The sequence below is a fragment of the Dreissena polymorpha genome, chromosome 9 (assembly GCF_020536995.1).
Source record: "Dreissena polymorpha isolate Duluth1 chromosome 9, UMN_Dpol_1.0, whole genome shotgun sequence".
In the NCBI taxonomy this organism is placed as follows: domain Eukaryota; kingdom Metazoa; phylum Mollusca; class Bivalvia; order Myida; family Dreissenidae; genus Dreissena; species Dreissena polymorpha.
This window is the reverse complement of record NC_068363.1, coordinates 31,455,082-31,482,970: the sequence shown is the minus strand read 5'-3', so window position 1 is coordinate 31,482,970 and position 27,889 is coordinate 31,455,082. Positions and strand designations below refer to the sequence as shown.

The following is a 27,889-nucleotide window of genomic DNA, read 5'->3' as shown; positions in this document are numbered from 1 at the left end:
TAACATGGACAGAGTAACAAATGAGAACAACCAAACAAGGGGTTAACTGAAAAAAATAAAAATAAGCAGGACAACAAGAGCAAGAAAAAAAAGTGAGATGCAGATTACTCACACATGGCGCATTTGCATTTTGGACCTGTCCAGGTGCGGGTCAGCTGGACAAAGTCTTTGTATTTGTCGACTGTGCGTAAGTCCTCTAGGAGGCTGTTCCACACCCGGGCAGCTTCAAAACGAAATGAATTTTGTGGCTTCTTTTTATGGTCCTGCACCACTCTGTAAGTTCCATATTTCGTTTTATTTCATAGGTGTATTTTCTTTATTGCATATGCATATGACGCACCTTGTCATTCGCTAGAAATGCGTATTTGTCTGCTGTAAAGATTCCCACGCTGCAGCTAGTTATCCCAAAAATAGAATGCGGAATCACCGTATGACGTCATAGTGTTTTTTAACGGTGTGCCTGTCTGCTGCCTATGTTTTATGTTCTTTTTTCAACTGTTTAGTTCATAATTAATGTTTGTCTTATTCAGCCTCAGGGTTGATAGAAAAATAATCTTTATGCAAAAAGTTTATTTGAAACAACAGTAGCCACATTCCAAGTAAAGGAAGTAACGGCTACAACCAACGAAACACCAAAATAACCAAACATATTGGCGCGGAGAAGCTGTGAATATTATTTGCATAGAGTTTGGTCTCATAATTTACGTTATGTCCCTATCTCAATGTTGTGGGAACTCTTTAGAGCTTTAGTTTAAAGTTAAAGGAAGAATATAATTCTGCCCATTTCAATTACGGTATGTTTGTCGTTAGATACCCCTAACACCAATCAGGAAAGGATCTATGTTGTGGGTATTTTTTCTGATTTATTACTTAAGCTTAAAGTACTGGAACAAGTTTAAGGTTTTGAATCGGATTCTGCACTTCCACTTGTTTATGTAATTTCATTTGAGTTTCACTCTGTCCAAACTCTGCTTTCAACATGAGGATTGTACAGTGTGTTCTTTATCTGTTCAGCTTTTCTGATAGCATGTTATATTGCCAAAGGTCATCGTTTCTAGTCAAACAGTGTAGATTCCGAACATTGCCTTATATTTTTGAAGACATGTTTTATAATGTTTTTTGTTTTGTTTTGTTTATTGTAGTTTTCACCAACATACATAACATACCATAGGATCGGGGTGAAGCTGTCCGTTGATATTAGAGATAAACTGTCTAACTTTATCGGACTTTTTGAATTAAATCCTTTTGACGGAACAATCATGAATATCAACTATATCACCTATTAAAACATGCTACATATCTTCGTTTATATCCCAGCGAATACTTTCAAAATGTCAGTATTTGAAGCACAGTGATTTATACTATTCATGCCGGAATAGCAAACACTTTATTGCAATATGTCTAGTATTTTTATTTTGTTAAAACGTGTACTGATTGTTCAGTTTATGTTGATTTTCGATGTAATTTTCTATTATTTTTTGTAGAAAAATATAATATTCTTAAATGAAATATTTCTTCGCAATACAAAAGGGTGTACAATTTATCAACTCCACCGGTGATCTAGCGTGTCTCCAAAACTAATAGTAAAGATATACGTTGGAAAACGAGGAATTTATCTTTCTTGTGTGAATTGTTTTTTCTCCGCTATCAAAGTGCCATCCGTTATCAAAATATTGCCATACCCTGCGTGCATTCGCACCCAGCTCTAAGTAACAGATGCATTATATTAAAGCGGAACAGTTTTTTAAAAATAATTTCTCGTATTTTCTTTGTTTTGTTATAATTTTATTACTTTTTGTTTGACATGAGCTTGAATGAGTATGATATTATTTTAATTTTTCACATTCATATGTGAAATAATGTTTTAATCATATCATGCTACATATTCTTATTTGATAACTTTACAATTACTGATTATAACTTTGTCATAATAATTTTCTGTTTATTGTAACAAATCTGGTGAAGACCAAAGCGACCGAATCATTGTTTCAGATTAATTTGATATAAGGCCACTCCAAATTGATTTGTTGGTCTACGGATTATTTTTTAAGTTGAAGAGGCGAGCGAAAAAGTTTTGTCGGGATATGGGTTTCACATAAATAGTTAAGTTTAACTTTGAAGTCCGTCCAGGCAGTGTCGGGGTTTGTATAATTGGTACCAATGAACTCCATGCGAAATTGGTCAATATCTTGCTTCAGCTGTGACCAATTAGCGCGCTTGTAAAGTGGTATTTTTCTTTTAGGTTGGAGTTTACGACCCTGGTTGATTTGTATTTCATGAAAAACTATTTCGTGGTCGGAAATGGCAAGACTTGGTAAAGTTTTTACGGTAAAAATCGCTGATGGCAGATTGGTTAGAAAAAGGTCAAGAATGTTCAAGTTTCTAGTGGGGATTTCAACTATATTTTGAAGGTTATCGTTGACCATGTTTTCATACAATTCCTTGTGTTTGCAAGTAGGCTTAAGGGATTCGTCGGTCCAGTCAATGTCAGGTAAGTTAAACGTGGTTGGTTTTTAAGGCTACGATTTGATCCCAGCTATGCTGGTTCCAGAAAATCTCTGCGCGGAGGTTGTTACGTCCTATGTCAATATTTTACACGTACTGTCTATATTGCGCAAAAGCGGTCCTTATAAGAAAATAGTTACCGATCCACGTGATTTCAAAATACCCCGATATGCAAGTTTCAGCAATTACAAACATTGGTTTACGGCCGATCCACTATATAGTTTTGCATTTCCACCCAAAGAGGAGCAGCCGATGTGAAGTAGTTGAGCTAAGAACAGGAGGTGGCACCAATGCACATCTAAATTAAAAAAAAAACACTATTATAGTGGCGTTTAGCCTGTGCGCCGATAACCATGTGAGCTTTCGTTTGGATTTTATGCGATATCCAGGAAGAAAAACAAACAAAAATGAATGATCAGATTATTAAAGGCTAGTGTCATTAAATTTAAGTGTCATAGCTTGTGAGGTCTATTTATGAAAAGTGCTTGTTCACTTTGTTTGTTTGGTTAATTTTAGTTGTAAGGTATTCGTGCATCTCATGAAATGCACCAACTGCAATATGTTTCCGCGACCAATTATTAATATGATTTAATCTCACTTTCGTCAAATAAATATGAGAAGCATATGTGGCTGTTCAGTAGAGTATCATGAGTCGTTAATAAACTTTCTGAAAGAAAGCATTTGCTGTGGGTAGTTCTAGCATATGATATGATCTTACTAAACGTGACAAAAATTGTGCAGTTGTATTCAAATGGATATCGGTCCGTCTAAAATGCGTATATGACTCATATCCGCGGATATGAACGAAAAGTGCGAATATGAACGAATATAGGAAATATTTATGCGTTGCACTTTTGTTATGAACAAATCACTATTGAATTAAAATTTCACAAAATGTGATAAATATGTTAAAGGGGCCTTTTCACAGATTTCGGCATTTTTTAACTTATTCATTAAATGCCTTATATCGATAAATGTAAACATTGGATCGTAAAAGCTCCAGTAAAGAATCAAGAATAAAATTAAAAAAAGGAAAAAAACATTGCCCGGAGCAGGTTTCGAACCAGTGACCCCTGGAGTCCTGCCAGAGCCCTGAAGTAAAAACGCTTTAGCCTACTGAGCTATTCCGCCGTGTACACATCCTTGACGTATTTTATACCTTATATAAGCAATCTTCGTAGTTTCACAAAATTTAACGACAAAAACAGAACTCTCCAAATTATTCAATCGTTTCGCGTTGCAACGCTTTATAATTTTTAGGTTTTAAAATCGTCAAAAGATGCATATAATGGCTATATTAGACCATGGTAAATGTTCAGTTTTACTGTGTCCTCACAAATATCATAACTAAAACGAAAATGTGCGAATCTGAAACAACTTTTTTCAATTTTGTCAATTTACCGAAGCGTGAAAAGATCCCTTTAAGACTGCCTCAAAATAGAGCATTTTAATAAAAGCGGTGGTCTGACTGGTCGTTCATATTCTCGGATATGAATTTGGAGTCGCTGAAATTAAAATGCCAATGAAAAACGCTTTTAAATTCATTCGATCGTAACATTACACATGAGCGACGTGTAATTTTGTCACAGAACAATTTTCATATAACAAAAATAAAGGAAAATACATTTAAAAAGACATTGTCTGTTCATAGCCACACTTTTCATTCATATCCGCGGATACCAGTCATATACACATTTTAGTTGTTCCCACCAATTCTTCACATTCCAAATGGCCCCAGTTGCCAAAACTGGTGAAAAATAGCACAAGTAGCATTTCTTTTAAATTCAGCTTTAACTAAAATATAACTATTGGACCCATGAATAATGTGTACTGTCTAAACATCTTGTAAATAGCTGTCTTTATAATTGGCCAAATCAAATCCATTGATAAGATGAAAATCTTTTAGTATTTAAAAATCATGTGACATTCTTATAAACCAGTATATATTCAATTTGGTTGAATGCAGGAACAATAAGAAAAACAATAACTTTGAAGCTGTCAATTTGTAATGGTTGTGAGAAATATGGGCTAAATGCATGTGCGTAAAATGTCATTCCAGATTAGCCTGTGCAGTCCACTTATCAGGCTAATCAGGGACAACACTTTCCACTTAAACTGGTTTTTCTTTAAAAAGTGATTCCTATATTACAAAAAATGCCATAAAATAGGAAAGTGTCTCCCTGAATAGCCTGTGCAGACTGCACATGCATGAATTATCTTGTGTTTAACGCAGATATTTTGGAGGTCCATGCTCGCCTGTTTGACCACAGACCCATACTTCAGGGCCATCTAAAAGCATTCATCAAGGAATTTGAGGTACTTTAATTATTTCAACCTTGTAGTTTAATGTTATATTAACTGAAAAAACAACAGGGGTTTTCAGCCTTATATAACAGGGACCTATTAAAGGCCCCTTCCCAATTGAAAATTTCTTTAAAATCATGCAGTTTTCCCTAAAATCCTAACTTACACCAGCTTTTTCATTTCCCAAAGCAGCAATTTTAGCAAGAATTCTTCCCAAAATGGGCAATTTCATAAAAAATCCATAGGCTAGGGCCTCTTCCCAATGAAGCGAGGAAAACCCCTGAACAACAACATAAAACTACACTAAGAACAAGTTATACAGAATGTTACACATGTAGGTTTTTTAGCATAGCTGTCTCGGCTCACTTTTGTTTTGTTTTAGGGCAAGTCATCTCAATAACAATTTTAATGCTAATTGTTTTGTTTTTTTTTATTGTAAAGAAATTCATATTTCTATGGGTTCAGATGTTTGTTTATGAAGTTAATTATGTGAGTGTAACACATTTTAATTTGAATTATTGTTACAAACATTATTGCAGTTACCAACATAACAATGTATTTGAGAAGATTTTGTTTAGTTACATTAGTCATCAAGTTCAGTCTGTCGATGTTCAAAGGAGGGACCTGTTTTAACCTTTTTGGATGTTGCTTTTGTTTGCATAAATATGATAATAACGCATTTTGAAATATCAATTTTACAGGAGAAGAGAGGAAACCATGAGACAGAATGCTTGAAAAAGATACAGTCATGTGTAGCCGATGTGAAGGACAAATACTTGGTGGAGACTGCTACAGCCCTGGACACATTTCTAGCCAATATTCAGGCCAAAAGTACTTATCTTACCCTCATTGTGGGGTGTCTGGGCTTGCTGCATTAGTCCATCCAGATAAGCAAGTCTGGGCTTGCTGCATTAGTCCATACAGATAAGCAAGTCTGGGCTTGCTGCATAAGTCCATACAGATAAGCAAGTCTGGGCTTGCTGCATTAGTCTATCCAGATAAGCAAGTCTGGGCTTGCTGCATTAGTCTATCCAGATAAGCAAGCCTGGGCTTGCTGCATTAGTCCATCCAGATAAGCAAGTCTGGGCTTGCTGCATTAGTCTATCCAGATAAGCCAGCCTGGGCTTGCTGCATTAGTCCATCCAGATAAGCAAGTCTGGGCTTGCTGCATTAGTCCATACAGATAAGCAAGTCTAGGCTTGCTGCATTAGTCCATCCAGATAAGCAAGTCTGGGCTTGCTGCATTAGTCCATACAGATAAGCAAGTCTGGGCTTGCTGCATTAGTCCATCCAGATAAGCAAGTCTGGGCTTGCTGCATTAGTCCATACAGATAAGCAAGTCTAGGCTTGCTGCATTAGTCCATCCAGATAAGCAAGTCTGGGCTTGCTGCATTAGTCTATCCAGATAAGCAAGTCTGGGCTTGCTGCATTAGTTCATACAGATAAGCAAGTCTGTACAGGCTAATCAGGGACAATACTTTCCTCTTTTATGTAGTGTTTTGTTGAAAAGAAGGTGTCTTCTAAATGAAAATCCAATTTAGGCAGAAAGTGTTGTCCCTGATTAGCTTATGAAGACAGACCTATAATCTGGGACAACACGTAACACACATGCATTAAGCCCAGTTTTCCCAGAACAAGGCTTGACTCTGTTTGGTAAAATAGCAGTCTTACATGGTAATATATTCAAAAACAATGAATAAAGTAAGTTTGAAAACAGAGAAATAACACTCCTGACTAAGAAAAAATTAAAAATACTGGTTCATTAATTTATAATTTGTTCAAATAATAAAGCGTTTGTAACGCTTTTCCTCAATAAAATTGATAAAACGTATCCATAATAATTTGCAGATACATTTTAAAGTATGTGTTTCATGATTGTATCACACTAGCTTTTGCTTCGAGAGGTCTGGAGTTCAAATCCTGTTGACAGCAATAATTTTATGCCCCCCTTCGAAGAAGAGGGGGTATATTGCTTTGCTCATGTCGGTCTGTCGGTCGGTCGGTCTGTCGGTCCGTCCACCAGGTGGTTGTCAGACGATAACTCAAGAACGCTTGGGCCTAGGATCATGAAACTTTATAGGTACATTGATCATGACTCGCAAATGACCCCTATTGATTTTGAGGTCACTAGGTCAAAGGTCAAGGTCACGGTGACCAGAAATAGTAAAATGGTTTTTGAATGATAACTCAAGAACGCATATGCCTAGGATCATGAAACTTCATGGGTAGATTGATCATGACTCGCAGATGACCCCTATTGATTTTGAGGTCACTAGGTCAAAGGTCAAGGTCACGGTGACCTGAAATAGTAAAATGGTTTCCGGATGATAACTCAAGAATGCATACGCCTAGGATCATGAAACTTCATGGGTAGATTGATCATGATTCAAAGATGACCCCTATTGATTTTGCGGTCACTAGGTCAAAGGTCAAGGTCACGGTGACCCGAAATAGTAAAATGGTTTCCGGATGATAACTCAAGAACGCATACGCCTAGGATCATGAAATTTCATAGGTAGATTGATCATGACTTGCAGATGACCCCTATTGATTTTGAGGTCACAAGGTCAAAGGTCAAGGTCACAGTGACCCGAAATAGTAAAATGATTTTCGGATGATAACTCAAGAACGCTTTTGCCTAGGATCATGACACTACATAGGTACAATGATCGTGACTCGCAGGTGACCCCTATTGATTTTCAGGTCACTAGGTCAAAGGTCAAGGTCACAGTGACAAAAATCGTATTCACACAATGGCTGCCACTACAACGTACAGCCCATATTTTAAATATAAATTGTACCTAACAGATGTAATTAAGGTTAAAACTCATGTGATGTTTATAGGTTTGTTTAGTCGAGCGGTAAGTGTGAATTTACTTTACAAAACTATGAATTACCTGGAATACTGTGTATAAGGATAACAGGTCTAGGATACAAGTGTCTACAGTCATTTGTCAAGTTATTTGCCACTTTGATTTAAATACAACCAAGTGGGAATTGAAATCCTAACATCATTTTGTATTTAATCCTGTTTATGAAAATCTTCTATTTCTATTGTTAAATATTTGTTATGCGTAGTTAACTATAATAGATGGTTTGGTATTTCATGTGAATGTTTCATCTGTGCTGTCAGTGTCTGGATTGAATATGCCTTAATTATTCACATCAACGAGTGCTTTTGTGTTCCAGTCAATTTTGATTTATGATCTGTGTTGTTTCAAACTACAAATTGAATATGGTTATACAATTTCTAGTTTAAATTATTTATGTTTTGAAGTTTGTGATCAATGGCATTTGTATTGTTTAACTTGAAAATGTATTTAAATGCCCTGTAAAATACTATATATATGCAAATGAGTGTGTTCAGTTATTTTCCATCGTAATTGTACCTGTAAATATTTAATGAAGGAATATTAGTTGGAACTGCCTTTTCCACTTTGTGTTTTGCTGACCTGGACAATTCAATGTGCGTCATCTATTGCGCAGTATTTGTTGACATTAGCTACGGTTGCAAAATTGCCAATATGACTGCAACTCTACATGCCTTAAAGGGAACGTCAATCAGATTGACAAAAAAAAGAAAAGTTCTAAAATAACGTATTTTTTTTACAATTATTAGATTATATTGATAAAAATATCACGAATTGTATATTACATTACTTGAAAAAGTTGTTAAGTTTTCATATTTTCAGTATATTTGCTAATAAAAGTTTACTAGGTATGTGATCCAGGTAACTACCAGCTAACTATAAATAACGCAAGTAGATTGATCATCATTGTCACGTGGTAAACCCAGGAATGCAAATTGTGCATGGGAAGTGAATTGTATATATGTTATATATAAAATGATCAATCTACTTGCGTTATTTAAAGTGTGTATATCGTTATGTCACCTTTTTTGGCGATGTTCTTTCGATTTCACATCGCAAAATTTTAATACGGAATATACTAAAAATATTTACTATTTTCAAGTAATGTAATATACCAGTAGTGATATTTTAATCAATATAAAGTTATAATTGTAAAAAAAATACTGTGTTATAGAACTTTTCTTTTTTATGCCCCCCTTCAAAGAAGAGGGGGTATATTGCTTTGCTCATGTCGGTCGGTCTGTCCCTCCACCAGGTGGTTTCCGGATGATAACTGAAGAACGCTTGGGCCTAGGATCATGAAACTTCATAGGAACATTGATCATGACTCGCAGATGACCCCAATTGATTTTGAGGTCACTAGGTCAAAGGTCAAGGTCACGGTGACCCGAAATAGTAAAATGGTTTCCGGATGATAACTCAAGAACGCTTATGTCTAGGATCATGAAACTCGATAGGTAGATTGATCAGGACTCGCAGATGACCCCTATTGATTTTCAGGTCACTAGGTCAAAGGTCAAGGTCACGGTGACCCGAAATAGTAAAATGGTTTCCGGGTGATAACTCAAGAACGCTTATGCCTAGAATCATGAAACTTGATAGGTAGATTGATAATGACTCGCAGATGACCCTTATTGATTTTCAGGTCACTTGGTCAAAGGTCAAGGTCACGGTGACCCAAAATGGTAAAATGGTTTCCGGATGATGACTCAATAACGCTTATGCCTAGGATCATGAAACTTGATAGGTAGATTGATCATGACTCGCAGTTGACCCATATTGATTTTCAGGTCACTATATCAAAGGTCAAGGTCAAAGTGAGCCGAAATAGTAAAATGGTTTCCGGATGATAACTCAAGAATGCTTATGGCTACGATCATGAAACTTCATAGGTACATTGATCATGACTCGCAGATGACCCTATTGTTTTTCAGGTCACTAGGTCAAAGGTTATGGTGACCCGAAATAGTAAAATGGTTTTCAGATGATAACTCAAGAACGCTTATGCCTAGGATCATGAAACTTCATAGGTACATTGATCATGACTCGCAGATGACCCCTATGGATTTTGAGGTCACTAGGTCAAAGGTCAAGGTAACGGTGACCCGAAATAGTAAAATGGTTTCAGGATGATAACTAAAGAACCCTTATGCCTAGGATCATGAAACTTCATAGGTACATTGATCATGACTCGCAGATGACCCCTATTGATTTCAGGTCACTAGGTCAAAGGTCAAGGTCACTGTGACCCGAAATAGTAAAATGGTTTCCGGATGATAACTGAAGAACGCTTATGCCTAGGATCATGAAACTTGATAGGTAGATTGATCAGGACTCGCAGATGACCCCTATTGATTTTCAGGTCACTAGGTCAAAGGTCAAGGTCACAGTGACAAAAAACATATTCGCACAATGGCTGTCACTACAACGTAGAGCCTATATGGGGGGCATGCATGTTTTACAAACAGCCCTTGTTTTGATTCTTTTTATGCGCCCTTCGAAGAAGAGGGGGTATATTGCTTTGCTCATGTCGGTCTGTTGGTCCGTCCACCAGGTGGTTGTCAGACGATAACTCAAGAATGCTTGGGCCTAGGATCATGAAACTTCATAGGTACATTGATCATAACTCGCTGATGACCCCTATTGATTTTGAGGTCACTAGGTCAAAGGTCAAGGTCACAGTGACCAGAAATAGTAAAATGGTTTTTGAATGATAACTCAAGAACGCATACGCCTAGGATCATGAAACTTCATGGGTAGATTGATCATGACTGCAGATGACCCCTATTGATTTTTTGGTCACTAGGTCAAAGGTCAAGGTCACGGTGACCCGAAATAGTAAAATGGTTTCCGTATGATAACTCAAGAACGCATACGCCTAGGATCATGAAACTTCATGGGTAGATTGATCATGACTCGCAGATGACCCCTATTGATTTTGAGGTCACAAGGTCAAAGGTCAAGGTCACGGTGACCCGAAATAGTAAAATGATTTTAGGATGATAACTCAAGAACCCTTATGCCTAGGATCATGAAACTTCATAGGTACATTGATCATGACTCGCAGATGACCCCTATTGATTTCAGGTCACTAGGTCAAAGGTCAAGGTCACTGTGACCCAAAATAGTAAAATGGTTTCTGGATGATAACTGAAGAACGCTTATGCCTAGGATCATGAAACTTGATTGGTAGATTGATCAGGACTCGCAGATGACCCCTATTGATTTTCAGGTCACTAGGTCAAAGGTCAAGGTCACAGTGACAAAAAACATATTCGCACAATGGCTGTCACTACAACGTAGAGCCCATATGGGGGGCATGCTTGTTTTACAAACAGCCCTTGTTTTGATTCTTTGTATGCCCCCTTCGAAGAAGAGGGGGTATATTGCTTTGCTCATGTCGGTCTGTCGGTCCGTCCACCAGGTGGTTGTCAGACGATAACTCAAGAACGCTTGGGCCTAGGATCATGAAACTTCATAGGTACATTGATCATGACTCGCTGATGACTCCTATTGATTTTGAGGTCACTAGGTCAAAGGTCAAGGTCACGGTGACCAGAAATAGTAAAATGGTTTTTGAATGATAACTCAAGAAAGCATAAGCCTAGGATCATGAAACTTCATGGGTAGATTGATCATGACTTGCAGATGACCCCTATTGATTTTTAGGTCACTAGGTCAAAGGTCAAGGTCACGGTGACCCGAAATAGTAAAATGGTTTCCGTATGATAACTCAAGAACGCATACGCCTAGGATCATGAAACTTCATGGGTAGATTGATCATGACTCGCAGATGACCCCTATTGATTTTGAGGTCACTAGTCAAGGTCACGGTGACCCGAAATAGTAAAATGGTTTTCGGATGATAACTCAAGAACGCATACGCCTAGGATCATGAAACTTCATAGTTAGATTGATCATGACTTGCAGATGACCCCTATTGATTTTGAGGTCACAAGGTCAAAGGTCAAGGTCACGGTGACCCGAAATAGTAAAATGATTTTAGGATGATAACTCAAGAACGCTTTTACCTAGGATCATGACACTTCATAGGTACATTGATCGTGACCCGCAGATGACCCCTATTGATTTTCAGGTCACTAGGTCAAAGGTCAAGGTCACAGTGACAAAAATCGTATTCACACAATGGCTGCCACTACAACGGACAGCCCATACGGGGGGCATGCATGTTTTACAAACAGCCCTTGTTTACTATTATTTGTAGTAAGACTTTTCAAAATAATATAAATACTGACTGACATTTTTCAAAAAAATGAAAATCTTTTAACAAGTCCCTGTAAAGCAATGAGAAATATTTTATAAAGATTCTGAGTTGCATGACAGTTTCAGTTGTTATTGTATTTAAGTGAGGGTTTCATAACAATCATAGGCTGAATGGTTTAAAAGAACAAAAGTAAAATAAAACCAAAGCTATTCTTCTTGCGCATTTCCAAGGATTGGTTTTTTAACACTATTTATTGGTCTTCTAATAGATAATATTAAGTATATTTAGTTTAAATGGACTTGACCATTTTCATAGACTCCAGAACCTAATTATGTTATACACTAAAAACATATTCAGACAAGCTAAGCAAACTAAAGAGAAAACAAAGACTATTAAAAAATACAAATGGCTTTTTTTGGTGATTATTAATAGAAAGATGTTACATTGTAAAGTATTTGTAAGGCTTTTCAATAATTATTTGGAAAACTTTTTCTTTTCTCACATATGGTTTTAAATGTGCTGTTAAGGTCTAAAAGCTGAAAGGCCAAGTGGTAGATAGTACTACATGTATTTTGCTTTTAAAGTAACATAATTACTCAAAATCAACCAAAATTCCGCAAAATATTTCATAAAAATAAAGTTTATCCATACAAAATCAGTGTTCCTTTCAGCAATAGCAAAAATGTCCTGCTAGATGAGGTATGGTAACATAGATTTAACAGGATACAAAATGATGTATTTATTGTTTTGTGGCACAATATATTCAGATTTTATTTCCCCGCAATGACATATATTCATACGACAAACAAAAACTTACTTTGTACTTGAACATGTGCTGAAAATATTTTCCCACAAAAAATAAAAGAGAGAATTTTGTATCTTGTTAAATCTTTGTTACCAGACCACATCTAGTGTTTAAATATTGGCTATTGCCATAAGGAACATTGATTTTCTATGTGTTAACTTTTCTATTTGAAATATTAAATTGTACACATTTTTCATTGATTTTCAAGGTTTATGAGATTTTAAGGACGTGAGTTTGAATCCCAGCAAAGGGAAACAATTTTACTTCACTTTTTCATGATATTTTAAGCATTTTACAATTTTCAAATTATTGCAATTTTGTTTGTATATACATTTTATGACATTTTTGTTAAAAGATGAAAAACTATTTAATAACATTATTCCAATATGTAAACACTTTTTAGCAAAGAACAAATGTTCTCATTAAATTCCTTCTAATACTTATTATTTTTAATTAATATTATTTTATATTATGTGGAATTTCATTATATAATACATATATGATATAAACAGTTTATGTTACAGTTTCAGTGGCAACAGAAGTATGCAAGAAAATAGAGGAAAAAGAAAACAACGTAGATGTAAGTTTTTATTTCAAACAATTATTATTGCCATCTTAATATGGTTTTTAAAATGCACTACATGTGTATCTCACCTCCTACAAAAATGACCTAATCTGATGGCTTAGAGTGGTCACATGCCCATGGTGTATTTTCTATACACCCCGAGTAATCGAGTCGTTTTTTAGCTCGATTATTACATATGAGATATATATAGTGGAGCTATCCTACTCATCCCGGCGTTAGCGTTGGCGTTAGCGTGCAAATGTTAAAGTTTGCGTACTACCCAAAATATTTCCAATGTCCCTTGACATATTGCTTTCATATTTGCATACTTGTTTACCATCCTGACCCCAACCTATAAACAAGAGCAGACAACTGTGTCAAGCATTTTGACAGAATTATTGCCCCTTTTATACTTGGAGAATGCATATTATTGATAAATCTATGTTAACGTTTGCGTACTACCCCAAATATTTCCAATGTCCCTTGACATATTGCTTTCATAATTTGCATACTTGTTTACCATCCTGACCCCAACCTACAAACAAGAGCAGACAACTGTATCAATCATTATGACATAATTAGTGCCCCTTTTATACTTAGAATACCCCCTCCCCAATTTTTTTTTTCTCCTTTATTTATTTTTGAAAGATTGTCTAATAAATGACCACACCCCACATTATACCCCCCCCCCTCTAAAACCCCCTACCCCCCCCCCCCCAAAAAAAAAAAAATAAATTGTTTTTTCCTTTTTTTATTTTTGAAAAATCGTCTAATAAATTATTAAATATGAACAATGGCTTTCGTTATACTGTCCAGCACTCAAATAGTCAACCGCTTTCCTCTGACAGCTCTTGTTTAGATATAATCCTAACAACGTTAGTAACTGATGGTGTATGGGATATTAAAAATATTCCCTTTTTCTACATAAAATTTATATGCAGCATTTGGCAATATGTTTTATTTTTCTCTTTATTTGATGTGTCCTATAATGTAAGTTATAGTTGTAGAAGCACACTCAGATAAAATTTGAATTTAGGTACAGGGGTGCTGTTCCGGAGTTGAAAATTGAGACACTGGGGTACCCTTGATTTTGAAATTTAGACACAGGGGTACCCTTGATTTTAAATTCAGACACAGTGGTACTCTTGATTTTGAAATTGAGACATAAGGGTACTCTTGATTTTGAAATTCAGACACAGGGAGACTCTTGATTTTGAAATTGAGACACAGGGGTACTCTTGATTTTGAAATTACGACAAAGGGGTACCATTGATTTTGAAATTCAGACACAGGGGTACTCTTGATTTTGAAATTGAGACACAGTGGTACTCTTGATTTTGAAATTTAGACACAGGGGTACTCATGATTTTGAAATTCAGACACAGGGGTGTCCTTGATTTTGAAACTCAGACACAGGTGTACCCTTGATTTCAAAATTCAGACACTGGTGTACACTTGATTTGAAAGTTGAGGCACATGGAATCCTTTGATTCAGAAATTCAGACACAGGGATACCCTTGACTTGGTAATTCAGGCACAGTGGTACCCTTGATTTCGAAATTCAGGCACAAGTTACTCTTGATTTGGAAATTCAGGAACAGGTTTACCCTTGATTTGGAAATTCAGGAACAGGGATACCCCTTGATTTGGAAATTCAGACATCGGGGTACCACTGTGTTTACAGCCTCTGTGGAAAAGCCCGATTGCTAAAGTATTTAACAGTATGTGTAAACATTCATATTTATTATGCGTCCCAAAAAAGGCGCGCATTTTAATCAGAAAATGTGAACAGTCATACTCCATGTTTGTTTAGCATCGGGACTACATTTTCAGTTATTACCTCAGACACTTACTATCTGACTTTGATTACATTTTATATGCACCATCCATATATGGAGTCCTATAGGGGCACTTTTGGAGATTGTCAGGTCATTGTGGTAGAGTTATTTTTCCTAGAGTTAATTATCTTGCGTTAGATACAGAACATTTTTATGTCTGTGCAATATCTCTGGAATTTATAATCCAATTTGAATGAAATTTCCTTCAAAAGGGTCTTACTTGTCAGGTATTTTCTGTCAGTTGATATTTTATAGAGTTATAGAGCCACATTTTCATGTTTTTATGTGTTGGTCAACCATGCAAGATTGTTTGGGTCCATTGATCTTTCATAGAGTAATTGCACAATTTTTTTCCCCAAGCTTACAAGCTATGAAGGTGCATTATGGGGGGATGCATCAATCGAGTCACTCTGTGGGACACAGGTACTTAATGCATTTGTGCATTGTGTAGTCCCAGATTAGCCTAGGACGTCCGCATAGGCTAATCAGGGATGACAACAACCTGATTTTCATTGAGACTTCCTTAACACACAAACATTCATAAGAGCGGAAAGTGTTGTCACTGAATAGTATGTGATGAACTGCACTGTGCATTAACCCTTTGCATGCTGGGAAATGTGTCGTCTGCTAAAATGTCGTCTGCTGAATTTCTAAAATAAGCATTTTCTTCGATTTTGTTTCAAAGAATACTATCAGAATAGCAAACAGTTTGGATCCTGATGAGACGCCATGTTTTGTGGCGTCTCATCTGGATCCAAACTGTTTGCAAAGGCCTTCAAAATTCGGTTCCAGCACTGAAAGAGCTAATGTGGGACAACACTCTATGCACAGGTATTAAGCCCTGTATTTCCAAAGCCACGCTAGATCAGTTTCACAGGTATTCTTGTTTTCTCAGGTCGGAGTGCTGGAACTAGAAAGGGGGCGTCGCCGAGAGGCCTGGGACACGTTCATGCAGCAGCAATTTGAGAAAAGTGCACTGGTGGACAAAGAAATGGATGAAGGGATGAAAAAACTGACAGGCGAATACGCAGAGATGGAAAAGAAGCTTGAATTAGAGTATCTATCATCATAAATGTGAACTCTTATTTGTCGTTATGAAAAATGCGTCTTATTTCAGTCCTCTATAGTGACTTAATCATTCCAGATCAGTTTTACAAGGTGTGCATAACAATTGTTCAATTTATTTGTGGATGATTAAGTGTTTTGGGTGACCTACCATAAAACTTGTTAGGTATATTCCCATGTTTGCATTGTTTTTAACTGCTTAAATACATTGATACAATTTTAAGCACCAAATGACTTTAACTCATGTGAAAACAGGGCTTATTGCATGTGCGTAAAATGTCCCAGATTAGCCTGTGCAGACCCACAGGCTAATCAGGGACGACACTTTCCATTAAAACTGGATTTTCTTCCATTTAACAAAACGTGCAATTAAAGCGTTAAGTGTCATCCCTGATTAGCCTGTGCCCAGTTTTTTCAGGGCGAGGATTTAATTTATTCAATGTGGATCTGAACATTTTGTTTATAACACTTGTACAAGTTTTAAAAGGTTTTAACATTTCATTACAAAATAATGCACTTTTGCAAGTTACACTGTACAATCCTGTTATAAATCATTATCTGATGAGCTTCATGTACATTGCAGTTGTGCAGATTTTACTAGAACTTTTAACTCGGTAAGTTTCCCACACCTGCAAAGTTGAACAATGACTTATCTTTCATAGGACACGTTGTACATGTACATGTAGTGTTTATTTGTAAACATCAGATGAGACTAATGTCTTATTTATATAGTAGCCTTGTTCTGAGAAAAATGGGCTTAATGCATGTGCATTGAGTGTCATCCCAGATTAGCTTGGGACAACACTTTGCATTTTTATGAAATTTCTTCATTTTGGATGAAGTCTCTTCTAAACCAAAATCCAGATTAAGCATTTAGTGTGGTCACTTATTGGCCTGTGTGGACTCCTCAGGCTAATTTGAGACATCTCTTCTAAGAACATGCAGTTTTCCTAGAAGATGGCTCAATTTAACAAAGTTTGGTCTTAATTTAACATACAAACATACAGGAATAGTTACATGTGCCAATACAGCAGGGCTATTTGTTTATGTGTGGTTATTTGATGACCACTCTCTAATGCCATACATTTTGGTCCTTAATTTTGAATGAGGCAACATTGCAGGGGACAAAAATTCCACTCGTCCGCTCGTATTGACGAGTGAAATCTTGAAAGGACGAGTGAATTTCCCTAAAGCTACAGGACGAGTGAAAAAAAACTGATGTTAAAATATATTTTCTGACCAGTAAGACACTTTTTCATTAAATAAAATCATTTCTTAAAGCATATCTATTCCGAAAGTAGAACGATAATGAACCAGAAATCGTAATTGAAAATTTCATACAGCGTTGTTATGCGAGACTGTGTCCCGAGTAAATATTGGCTTTTTGGTGTAAACTTTGCGCGTCCATGTTGACAGGGAACCATCTGACTTCATTCACTGTAAGTATTGATTTTTTTAAAGAATTATTTTACTGCAAAGTTCGGTTTTAAACCAGTCTGAATTTCATATGAAATATGTCTGACATACGAGCGTTCTTTAAAGGGGGCACGAGCGATGTTCAACCATCCGAAATGGAAAGCACGCAAGCATTAGAAAAAGGAAAAAACAAATTTGTCTTCATTTATTTATTTTGTGTTCCTCATAAATAAAGTAAGTTAACATTTCTTCTGTGATCAGCTGGCATGAATAACTAAGTAAGCAGCATTTTAGCAGTGATATAGGAAACATTGCTAGTCATATCAGTCCTTTGCAATCTTTCTTTCACACATATTTGAAGGACAAGTGCATGTGTTTGCAGGACAAGTGAAAATTTTAATGCACTTGTCCTGCAGGACGAGTGCAATTTATAAATATTTTTGTCCCCTGCATTGTTAACCCTTTCAGTGCGGGAACCGCATTTTTAAAGGCCTTTGCAAACAGTTTGGATCCAGATGAGACGCCACAGAACATGGCGTCTCATCTGGATCCAAACTGTTTGCTATTCTGATAGTATTCTTTGAAAAAAATCGAAGAAAATGCTAATTTTAGAAATTCAGCAGACGACATTTTAGCTGAAGACAAATTACCCAGCATGCAAAGGGTTAATGTTCTATGCTGTGTTATTGTATTTGTAAGTTAGGTCCAGCTGCTATAGATTTCTCAAGTATGAAAGCATTAAGTTTTTGTGATTTTGCGTCACTATGTGCAATATTAAATTATACCGTGATCTTTGTTTTTACTTAATGATTGTACTTATTGATCTACCAAGAGAGCAATAGGAAGTAGTAATTAAAGCCTTAGTAGACAAAGATTTAAAAAAAGGAAACTTTGTAGAAATGATGTCTTATGTACAATTTTCAGACCAGACGACAATTAACTTCATTGGAATTGGTAATATAATTACAATTTGGTATTATGTTATTGATGGTCTAATAGATTCTTCGCATATGGTATCGCATAATACAACTAGAAAAAACATTTAAGTATCTATTATGTGTTTATTTCAAGCATATGTGCAGATATTCCTTACAATACATTATTTAAAAAAAATGAAATAAACATCTTTTGAAGTGATATTATGGGCATCTAACAGTTTATAGGTGCCTATCGCAACCGTTGTTTATTTTTGGTGTTTTCACTTCATATACACTTATATTTGTTAATGCAGCATCAACATACTAAAACAATATCCTGGAAAGAAAAAAAATAATGCATTTGAATATCAACCGTACTTTCGTTTAACAACTGATCACGCATGTACAATGTGAACCTAAATTTAGTTTTAGTGCAGATACGTTTATACGACACAAAGACACCATTTTGTTTTACATATCATTTCGGCTTACAGGACTGGGTGGGTCACGTAAAATATATAATATAAAATATATTTTTATAAACAACTGTTAGCAAGATGAGTTGCAGATAATTAGTCAGTAACCACATTTTAACTTACTCTGTTGACCTGTTGATTCTTTTCAGCTCAATTCAACAGTGAAAAATGCCCATAATATCACTTTAATTTATATTAGAACAAGCACTCTAAACAATCTTTAAATGTATTGAACTAGTTTCTGTTAACTGGGAAAAAATCCTTTGATACTCAAGACGAATACATGTAGTATTGTGTTATCAACATTTGTTAACCCTTTGCATGCTGGGAAATTTGTCGTCTGCTAAAATGTCGTCTGCTGAATTTCTAAAATTAGCATTTTCTTCCATTTTTTTCAAAGAACACTATCAGAATAGCAAACAGTTTGGATCCAGATGAGACGCCACGTTCTGTGGCGTCTCATCTGGATCAAAACTGTTTGCAAAGGCCTTCAAAATTCGGTTCCCGCACTGAAAGAGTTAAATCATTAAGTTAATAAGAAGTTGACAATGTTCTTTAAAAAATCATGTTGGTCAATTTTGTCAAAAAAAAGATTCATTTTGTTGAAGTGATTTTTTTTCTGGGAAAATACTGTATATAATAGTCAATATGAATCCTTAGTTTTGGTCAAACAGTATTACTGCAAACATATGTCTAATTAAGTAAACCACAAGTTAAGCAACCATGTGAAAACACTATGTATCTGCAAACATATGTATAATTAAGTAAACCACAAGTTAAGTAACCATGTGAAAACACTATGTATTTTACACTCTAATGTTTTTATTGATTGCTTTTTGTGACATGTTAATGGACAGGATCAGAAATTGACGAGTAAAGCTTGTATTTATATTTCTACCAACTATCTACCACCTATGTTTCACAGTCTTACAAATATGCCAGATTAAATAAATAATTTCTAGTGCTGCAACAATATACCGGTATATCGGTATATATCGCAATACGCAATCCGCATATTGTATTGCGATACGATTTTCATCATACCGGTACGAAAATTTTACAAAAATTCATTCACATTTCGTCCAGAAAAGCCATCCAAAATAATGATAACAAGGTAAACAAAACAAAGCAGTGAAAATAGTTTTTTTCGTAAAAATAGCATTCTGAAAAGTATATTATACGGAGTAGTGTTGTTACATTGGAGCATTCGTTCGATGCTTTTGAACAGATTATTGTTGAATTAATTGCGCACAGCTGTAAATGTTTCGTTTGATTCTGAATTGAGCATTATTGAATTTGTAATCCAAATTTCGGAAATACGCATCAAAATTTTAATGCTAATGCGACAATAAAAAATTATAGCGTCAAATAAAAAGTGCTTTATTCTTTGTCTCAATAAAAAGCATGCAAAAATTATACATACATGTAGAACGTGGCATGGAAAGTATGGGTGTATTTTGTGTTGTATAAAAACGGGAACATCACGTCAGATGAATTAAGCGTGTTCAGCGAAAAAAAACCGCCCCGGTTGGACGTTATTTCATCACATCTTTAAATAGTAACAAATGCCAAAATGTATTTGATACTTAAAAAAAGTTGCGAATGTTTGTGTTTCTTGTTATTCTTGAGCACATTTACCGGTATAGTAAATATTTACCAAAATTTGCTTTAAAACTGGAATATACAGGATTATCGGGTAATTGGCAAGTTATAATTTTGGTACAAGTTAGCAATATATTGCGATATATTGCAATACGGGTTTTTGAACTGACAATATATTGCAATACGGGTTTTGGCGTATTGTTGCAGAACTAATAATTTCCCTTATAAGTCGTTTCAATAAAAACTTAAATTATTATATTCATTTCATTTTCTTTAAAATGCTCAAAACTGACTTGAGCGGTTTCAAAGACAGCTAAAAGTACAATATAAATGAAGATTTTGAAAATGTATTTGTTTATTTACATATTGAAAATAAAATTACCATATAAAAAGAAAAACATTAAGAACAATTTTCTAAATTCAAAGCAAAACAATTTAACAATACAATACAACAAGATGTGTTTGTCAGAAACACAATGCCCCCTACTGTGCCGCTTTGAATTTTTAATTCAATGTTTTTTTTACCTTTGACCGTGAAGGATGACCTTGACCTTTCACCACTCAAAATGTGCAGCTCCATGAGACGCACATGCATGCCAAATATCAAGTTGCTATCTTCAATATTGCAAAAGTAATGACCAATGTAAAAGTTTTCGGACGGACGCACAGACTGACAGACAGACGGACTGACGGACAGTTCAACTGCTATATGCCACCCTACCGGGGGCATAAAAATTGCAAGTTATTTCAAGTAATCTAATGAAGTAAATTCCACGTATATTGGTAACAAGACTATTGCCAAGCAATATATGTTCCCTACCGGCTCCACCATTGTCAGAAATTCCACCATTGTCAGAATTATTTTTTTTGTTGTTGTCATAGCAACCAGAATTTTTGACGTAGGAACAAAATGAAATGACATGCATAATGTTCATATTGTCATCTATCCATGTATTAAGTTTCATGAAAAAATGTGAAGAATTTTTAAAGTTATCGCAGGACCCAGAAAACCACCATTTTCAGCAGTATTTCTAGTCTATTTGTTGCCATAGCAACCAGAATGTTTGATGTAATTACACAATGAAATGACGTGCATAGTGTCAATATTGCCATCTATCGATGTTTCAAGTTTCATGAAAAAATATTAAGAACTTTTAAAGTTATTGCAGGAACCAGAAAAGTGTGACAGACAGACGCACAGAGCTAAAACCACAAGTCCCCTCAGGTGAAACAGGTTGGGGACTAATAAAACTGCATCAATCATCGTTTGTCCATTAAATAGGTATTTTTATAAATACAAGCTATTTAAAACGTTAACATACTTAAATCAAAACAGCACTGAGGTTGTCTTTATATCTTGATTGTTTATGAATGCTTTAAAAATTCAATGATTATCACAATAAAAACTAAAATATAAAAATTTCTTACCCCCCCCCCCCCCCCCCCCCCCAAAAAAAATGTCCGTTTTTGGTTATATTTCCTCCATCTGTTCACCAGGACATTGGTCATTTCGCCGACTTTTCATAGTGGAATCACAGATGAGGTAGCATAATCATCTACAAGGATCACTTTAACAACCTCAAGTAGGCAAAGTACAGCGAAGCCCCTGTTGTTAGGAAACCTGAAACGAGACAAATAGCAGTTGATATAGCAAGATGTGGTGCCAAGGAGTTAAGAATGGCAATTTCAGTTTATTGACAGAATCGTCAAATATATATGCCTTTATAGTATGTAAAGGTATGTAATGGCACAATTTTAGGGCTGTTAGCTAGCTTTTTAAAGGCCCACTTAACCCATTTATGCCTAGCGTCCTGAAAAAAGGACATTGCAAACAGCGTAGACCCAGATGAGACATCTGGGTCTGCGCTGTTTGCTTAAAGGAATTTCTATATGAAATATTATAAATATAGAAATAAATATGGTAGACATCCCTAATTTTGGAAATAAATTGATCCAATTAAGAAGGATGGGAGAGTCCACTGGGCATAAATGGGTTAATAATGTCCCGTTGCAAAGTGGATATAGTAACTGCCTAGTCAATGGGAGGATATGTGTTTGATCCCCATCGTGGGAGCACATTAAAAAACTATTTCAGAGACATTTATATTTGGTTCTACCCAGGGCGCAGACTCAAGACTGTCCCGATTAGAATTGGACTTTCAATGCAATCGAGCTAAAATAAAGAGGTCTACAAAGTCCAACACTTTACTTAATAAATTATTTCACAAAAAAATTGCCATGGGAAATTTTTAAAACAAATTTCTTATGGACATCTTACCCACCAAAATACAAAAATCTAATCCTAAACAAATCAAATAGTAACAGCCCAATTATTGATAGCTTTTTTTCATATTTGCTGTGGAGAGGATAGCAGGTAAGGTCCCTCATGTAAATCTAACTTGTTCCAAGCGTGGATCATATGAATTCCACGATTTCTTACAAACAAACTAGACTAAATAGTTTACAGAAAAATCAGTTTTTTTAATTTTTAGTTTTTCTTACTGATGCACTTTAAAAATTCATAGAATAATTTTTGTTGGACTTCCAACTATGTTTTGCTCCTGAAGTGCCCGTTTCTGTCTGTTTCAGCAAAGATTCGCTCCCTGAAATAGCATGCATCTTGAAACTCTAAACTAAATGAAAACTTTGGTTCACAGGTTTATATGTGACGGTTTGTTTGAGTGGGAAAAAAAAGTATCTTGTACATAAATGTCTAAGTAACAATATCAATAATCAAACTATAATACTCTAAGGATTTGTTCAAAGGGCATGAATGCCCCAAAACTCCATGTTTTTCTAAAAGCTCTATAATGCTGTCAAAAGCAACCTGTTTTAGGCCAAATCTGACATTTGACCTCTAAGCATGACCTTGACCTGAAGCAGTTGGTACATTCAACATGCTGTTCTCTGATGGTGGTCATTTGTGGTCAGTTATTTTATTTAAACTTGCCTGATGAATGACAAAGTTGCAGTTCAAATTAGCTGCTATAAAGCCATATTTCACATTAGAACTTGACTTTTGAGGTACAGAGACAGGTGTTACATGCAATACGTAATCTTAATATTGCATACATTGGTACCAAGATATTGTAATTATAAATATTTGGCAAAGTAACGGCTCAGACAGAAATTTTCGGACAGACATCTGGACACAATGATGGACATACTGACAAACAGCGTTACAGTTGTACCGTAATCTGTCTACCACCATTTATGCATAGTAAAATATATTTAGAGACCAAACACTAAGATTTATTTTTTTCGAATAGGTGCTTTTCACCAAGTACATTGAAATTAAATCACTTTGCGCTTATATACTTGTTGAATGCATTGTTATATTAATTTGCATCCCTGTAATTACTATTGATATGAAGCTAAAATTTGGCAAACCTTCATACGAAAAAGAGCACCGCATAACGGGTGACACGCTCGGCTACGAAAGCTTGTCAGATTTTTTTTATAAAGAGGTCACAGTGACCTTGACCTAGTGACCCAAAATGGGTGTGGCATGTAGAACTCATCAAGGTGCATCTACATATGAAGTTTCAAAGTTGTAGGTGGAAGCACTTTGATTTTAGAGGCAATGATAAGGTTTTTATTAAAGTTTTATATTAGAGGTCACAGTGACCTTGACCTTTGATCTAGTGACCCAAAAATGGGTGTGGCATGTAGAACTCATCAAGGTGCATCTACATATGAAGTTTCAAAGTTGAAGGTGGAAGCACTTTGATTTTAGAGCCTATGTTAAAGTTTGATATTAGAGGTCACAGTGACCTTGACCTTTGACCTAGTGACCCAAAACTGGGTGTGGCATGTAGAACTCATCAAGGTGCATCTACATTTGAAGTTTCAAAGTTTTAGGTGGAAGCACTTTGATTTTAGAGCCAATGTTAAGGTTTTACCACGTTAACTGCGGAAGAGCTGGCTATGACAATAGCTCGGGTTTTGTCCGAAAACAGCCTAGCTAAAAATTCAACTTTGACAGTGCTTTGATTTAGAATTGAAAGTCATAGATTTAGTAAATATGCTAACTTTAAACAGATACAACAATTTCATACTCAGCCCTCATGTTTTTCATGGAGCACTTCCTTTCAGTAACAAATCTCTTGTGAAAGACATATTAGATAGATAACAGTGGTTTATTGGGTGGTAAATTTGGGGCGAGGGTATAGTAAACATGTGACCAGGAAAAAATTGATAACAGAATGGGGATAATTATAAGACAAGTGATAATAATGAGTGTCTTGTTCTGAGAAAACTGGGCTTAATTCATGTGCGTAAAGTGTTGTCCCAAATTAGCCTGTGCAGTCCGCACAGGCTAATCAGGGACGACACTTTCCGCTTTTATGGTATTTTTAGTTTCAAGGAAGTCCCTCCTTACTGAAAATCAAGTTAAGGTGGAAAGTGTTGTCCCTGATTAGCCTGTGCGGACTGCACAGGCTAATCTGGGACAACACTTTACGCACATGAATTAAGCCCAGTTTTCTCAGAACAAGACACATTATGACATTATAAGAACAAGAAGTGGTTTCTGATGTTTTTTCTTTAGATAGCATGTTATCATTTTGTCATTAACTGTATCTTTACAACCATTTATATACATTATTATAGCGTTATTTTGAAATGTTTAGTTGTGTGAAATCAGATACTTGTTGCATGCTGGGAAATTTGTCGTCTGATAAAATGTCGTCTGCTGAATTTGTAAAATAAGCATTTTCTTCATTTTTTTTCAAAGAATACTATCAGAATAGCAAACAGTTTGGATCCAGATGAGACGCCACGTTCTGTGGCGTCTCATTTGGATCCAAACTGTTTGCAAAGGCCTTTAAAATTCAGCTCCAGCGCTTTAAGGGTTAAAAAATATATATTGTTCTAAATACCAATGTTTTTGTATTTAAATAATTCATATATAATGCATGCACCTTTGTAAATAAGGTTTCTGTACATATTTTCATGGCCTAAATATGGTTAACTGACTTCTTCGCCATTTTTCTTGGAAATCCTGAAGAAAACCAAAGATTTGTATCAAATACTTAACATATAAAAATATGCACTTTTCATTCTTTTGTCAAGGAAGGTAATTGCCTTTGTTAAACTTTATTAGGAACAAAAAAAACAATCCAAAACATAACTATAATATTATGTCGTATACAAATATTTCATTTCCATTGGATACATTTTTGTCAGATCAGGTTCCCATTAGGATTATGTGCCCTGGAATCCTTTCCCTTAGGCGCTTGCTACATGTAAATTCTTATACTTAATATGCACTCGTTGTAAATTCATAAAATACATTTTATTAACTGACACTACTTATTTCTTGATATTGATTAATGGCTTTTCCCATGTATTCATACATTGAAGACCTCACAGGAAAATTAATATGAACACAACTCTAAGAATTACTGAGTAAACTTGTTAAAACAGAGCCCTATTTCGTATTTTTTACAGTTAAATATAGGTCTGATAGAAAGTTAAAACATTCAGACAAGTTTTGTATTACATTTCAACAGTGTATTACGGTGATTAATTTTGCCCCAAATAACAGCCTATTACAGGATGTTTTCGAATGGCAAAAAGTACCATTTTCCCCCAAAAATCTCACCAAAATTTCCTTAAAGAGATGCCAAACTTTTTCAATAAACTCAATAATTTGTTTATTGAGTTTCATATACAGAAATATGTATGAAGCACTTTTTTAATATCAAATGTAACAAGCAGTTGAACACGCACTTATAAACAAATGAAATACTGTAATTTATAATAATTTCATGGTTAATCACACCTTTTTCAAATTCCAAAAGGCACATGCTGTTAAATAAAACAAATCACTGTAGAAGTATTCCTTTTATTTGTTCACTGTATCATATACAGGGCATATTATGTGAACATCCATGGCTGGCAACTGGCAGGGGGTGGTGTCCAATAGAGGTATGTCCCATATTGGCTCATAACAGTTTTAAATTGGATTATCATGAAACTTGGTTATAATATTTGTGGGCATAATATTTCAGACAAGTTCGATAACAATCCATGCCTCGTTATGCTGGCCATATATGGTAAAAAAGTTTGAGAGCATAACATTTCAGACTAGTACAATAACCAGCAAATATTGACTGAAGCATTTTTTTTAAATTGTGGTCCTTGCATGATTTGAAATTAAAAACATTAATGTTAACCACTCTCTAACTCCAATAGTCATGATCTAATAACATGTTGACCACTCTCTAACTCAAATAGTCATGATCTAATAACATGTTGACCACTCTCTAACTCCAATAGTCATGATCTAATAACATGTTGACCACTCTCTAACTCCAATATATTAATGTTGACCACTCTCTAACTCCAATACATTAATGTTGACCACTCTCTAACTCCAATATATTAATGTTGACCACTCTCTAACTCCAATACATTAATGTTGACCACTCTCTTACTCCAATAGTCATGATCTAATAACATGTTGACCACTCTCTAACTCCAATAGTCATGATCTAATAACAATCAAACTTGATCACTGTTACCCAGACCTTAAAACCTTACATTCTTGTTTATTTTGTAAAGAGCTGCGTTCCATGAAAACTGGGCTAAATGCATGTGCGTACAGTGTCATCCCATATTAGCCCGTGCTGTTAACACAGGCTTATCAGGGATGAAACCTTCCACCTAAACTGGATTTTCGTTTTTCAGAGACTTCCTTGAAACAAGGGCTGTTTGTAAAACATGCATGCCCCCCATATGGGCTCTCAGTTGTAGTGAGAGCCATTGTGTGAATATGTTTTTTGTCACTGTGACCTTGACCTTTGACCTAGTGACCTGAAACTCAATAGGGGTCATCTGCCAGTCATGATCAATGTACCTATGAAGTTTCATGATCCTAGCCATAAGCATTCTTGAGTTATCATCCGGACACCATTTTACTATTTCGGGTCACCGTGACCTTGACCTTTGACCTAGTGACCTGAAAATCAATAGGGGTCATCTGCGAGTCATGATCAATCTACCTATTAATTTCATGATCCTAGGAATAAGTGTTCTTCAGTTATCATCCGGAAACCATTTTACTATTTCGGGTCATCGTGACCTTGACCTTTGACCTAGTGACCTGAAAATCAATAGGGGTCATCTGCGAGTCATGATCAATCTACCTCTCAAGTTTCATGATCCTAGGCCTAAGCGTTCTTGAGTTATCATCCGGAAACCATTTTACTATTTCGGGTCACTGTGACCTTGACCTTTGACCTAGTGACCTGAAAATCAATAGGGGTCATCTGCGAGTCATGATCAATCTACCTATC

General features: G+C 35.6%; 4 protein-coding genes and 1 long non-coding RNA gene across 6 annotated transcripts in view; 2 read left to right on the top strand and 3 right to left on the bottom strand.

Moving 5' to 3' along the window:
* Nucleotides 1-27,889, bottom strand: part of LOC127845723 (ryncolin-2-like) — a 265,737-nt gene that overhangs the window by 58,612 nt on the left and 179,236 nt on the right. The gene's annotated exons all lie outside the window — the stretch shown is intronic.
* Nucleotides 2,851-16,889, top strand: LOC127845731 (biogenesis of lysosome-related organelles complex 1 subunit 5-like). Its single transcript, XM_052376839.1, has 5 exons — nt 2,851-2,934; nt 4,739-4,821; nt 5,511-5,640; nt 13,234-13,289; nt 16,008-16,889. Exons 1-5 carry the CDS (start codon nt 2,913-2,915, stop codon nt 16,182-16,184), a joined length of 468 nt encoding a protein of 155 aa, XP_052232799.1. The 5' UTR covers nt 2,851-2,912; the 3' UTR covers nt 16,185-16,889.
* Nucleotides 5,665-12,275, top strand: LOC127845733 (uncharacterized). Its single transcript, XR_008033348.1, has 3 exons — nt 5,665-6,953; nt 10,355-11,493; nt 11,631-12,275. It is a non-coding gene; the product is annotated as an uncharacterized LOC127845733 (long non-coding RNA).
* The window catches only part of LOC127845729 (mitochondrial calcium uniporter regulator 1-like), a 276,089-nt gene continuing 266,840 nt past the window's right edge, over nt 18,641-27,889 (bottom strand). For both annotated transcript variants that reach the window (XR_008033347.1, XR_008033346.1), the window contains one exon: nt 18,641-21,139. The gene's annotated coding sequence lies outside the window, so the exon portion shown is untranslated. The remainder of the gene's footprint in view (nt 21,140-27,889) is intronic.
* The window catches only part of LOC127845730 (coiled-coil domain-containing protein 90B, mitochondrial-like), a 39,707-nt gene continuing 31,606 nt past the window's right edge, over nt 19,789-27,889 (bottom strand). The window contains exon 9 of the mRNA XM_052376838.1: nt 19,789-22,209. Within this exon, the coding sequence (XP_052232798.1) occupies nt 22,154-22,209 (56 nt within the window). The 3' untranslated portion in view covers nt 19,789-22,153. The remainder of the gene's footprint in view (nt 22,210-27,889) is intronic.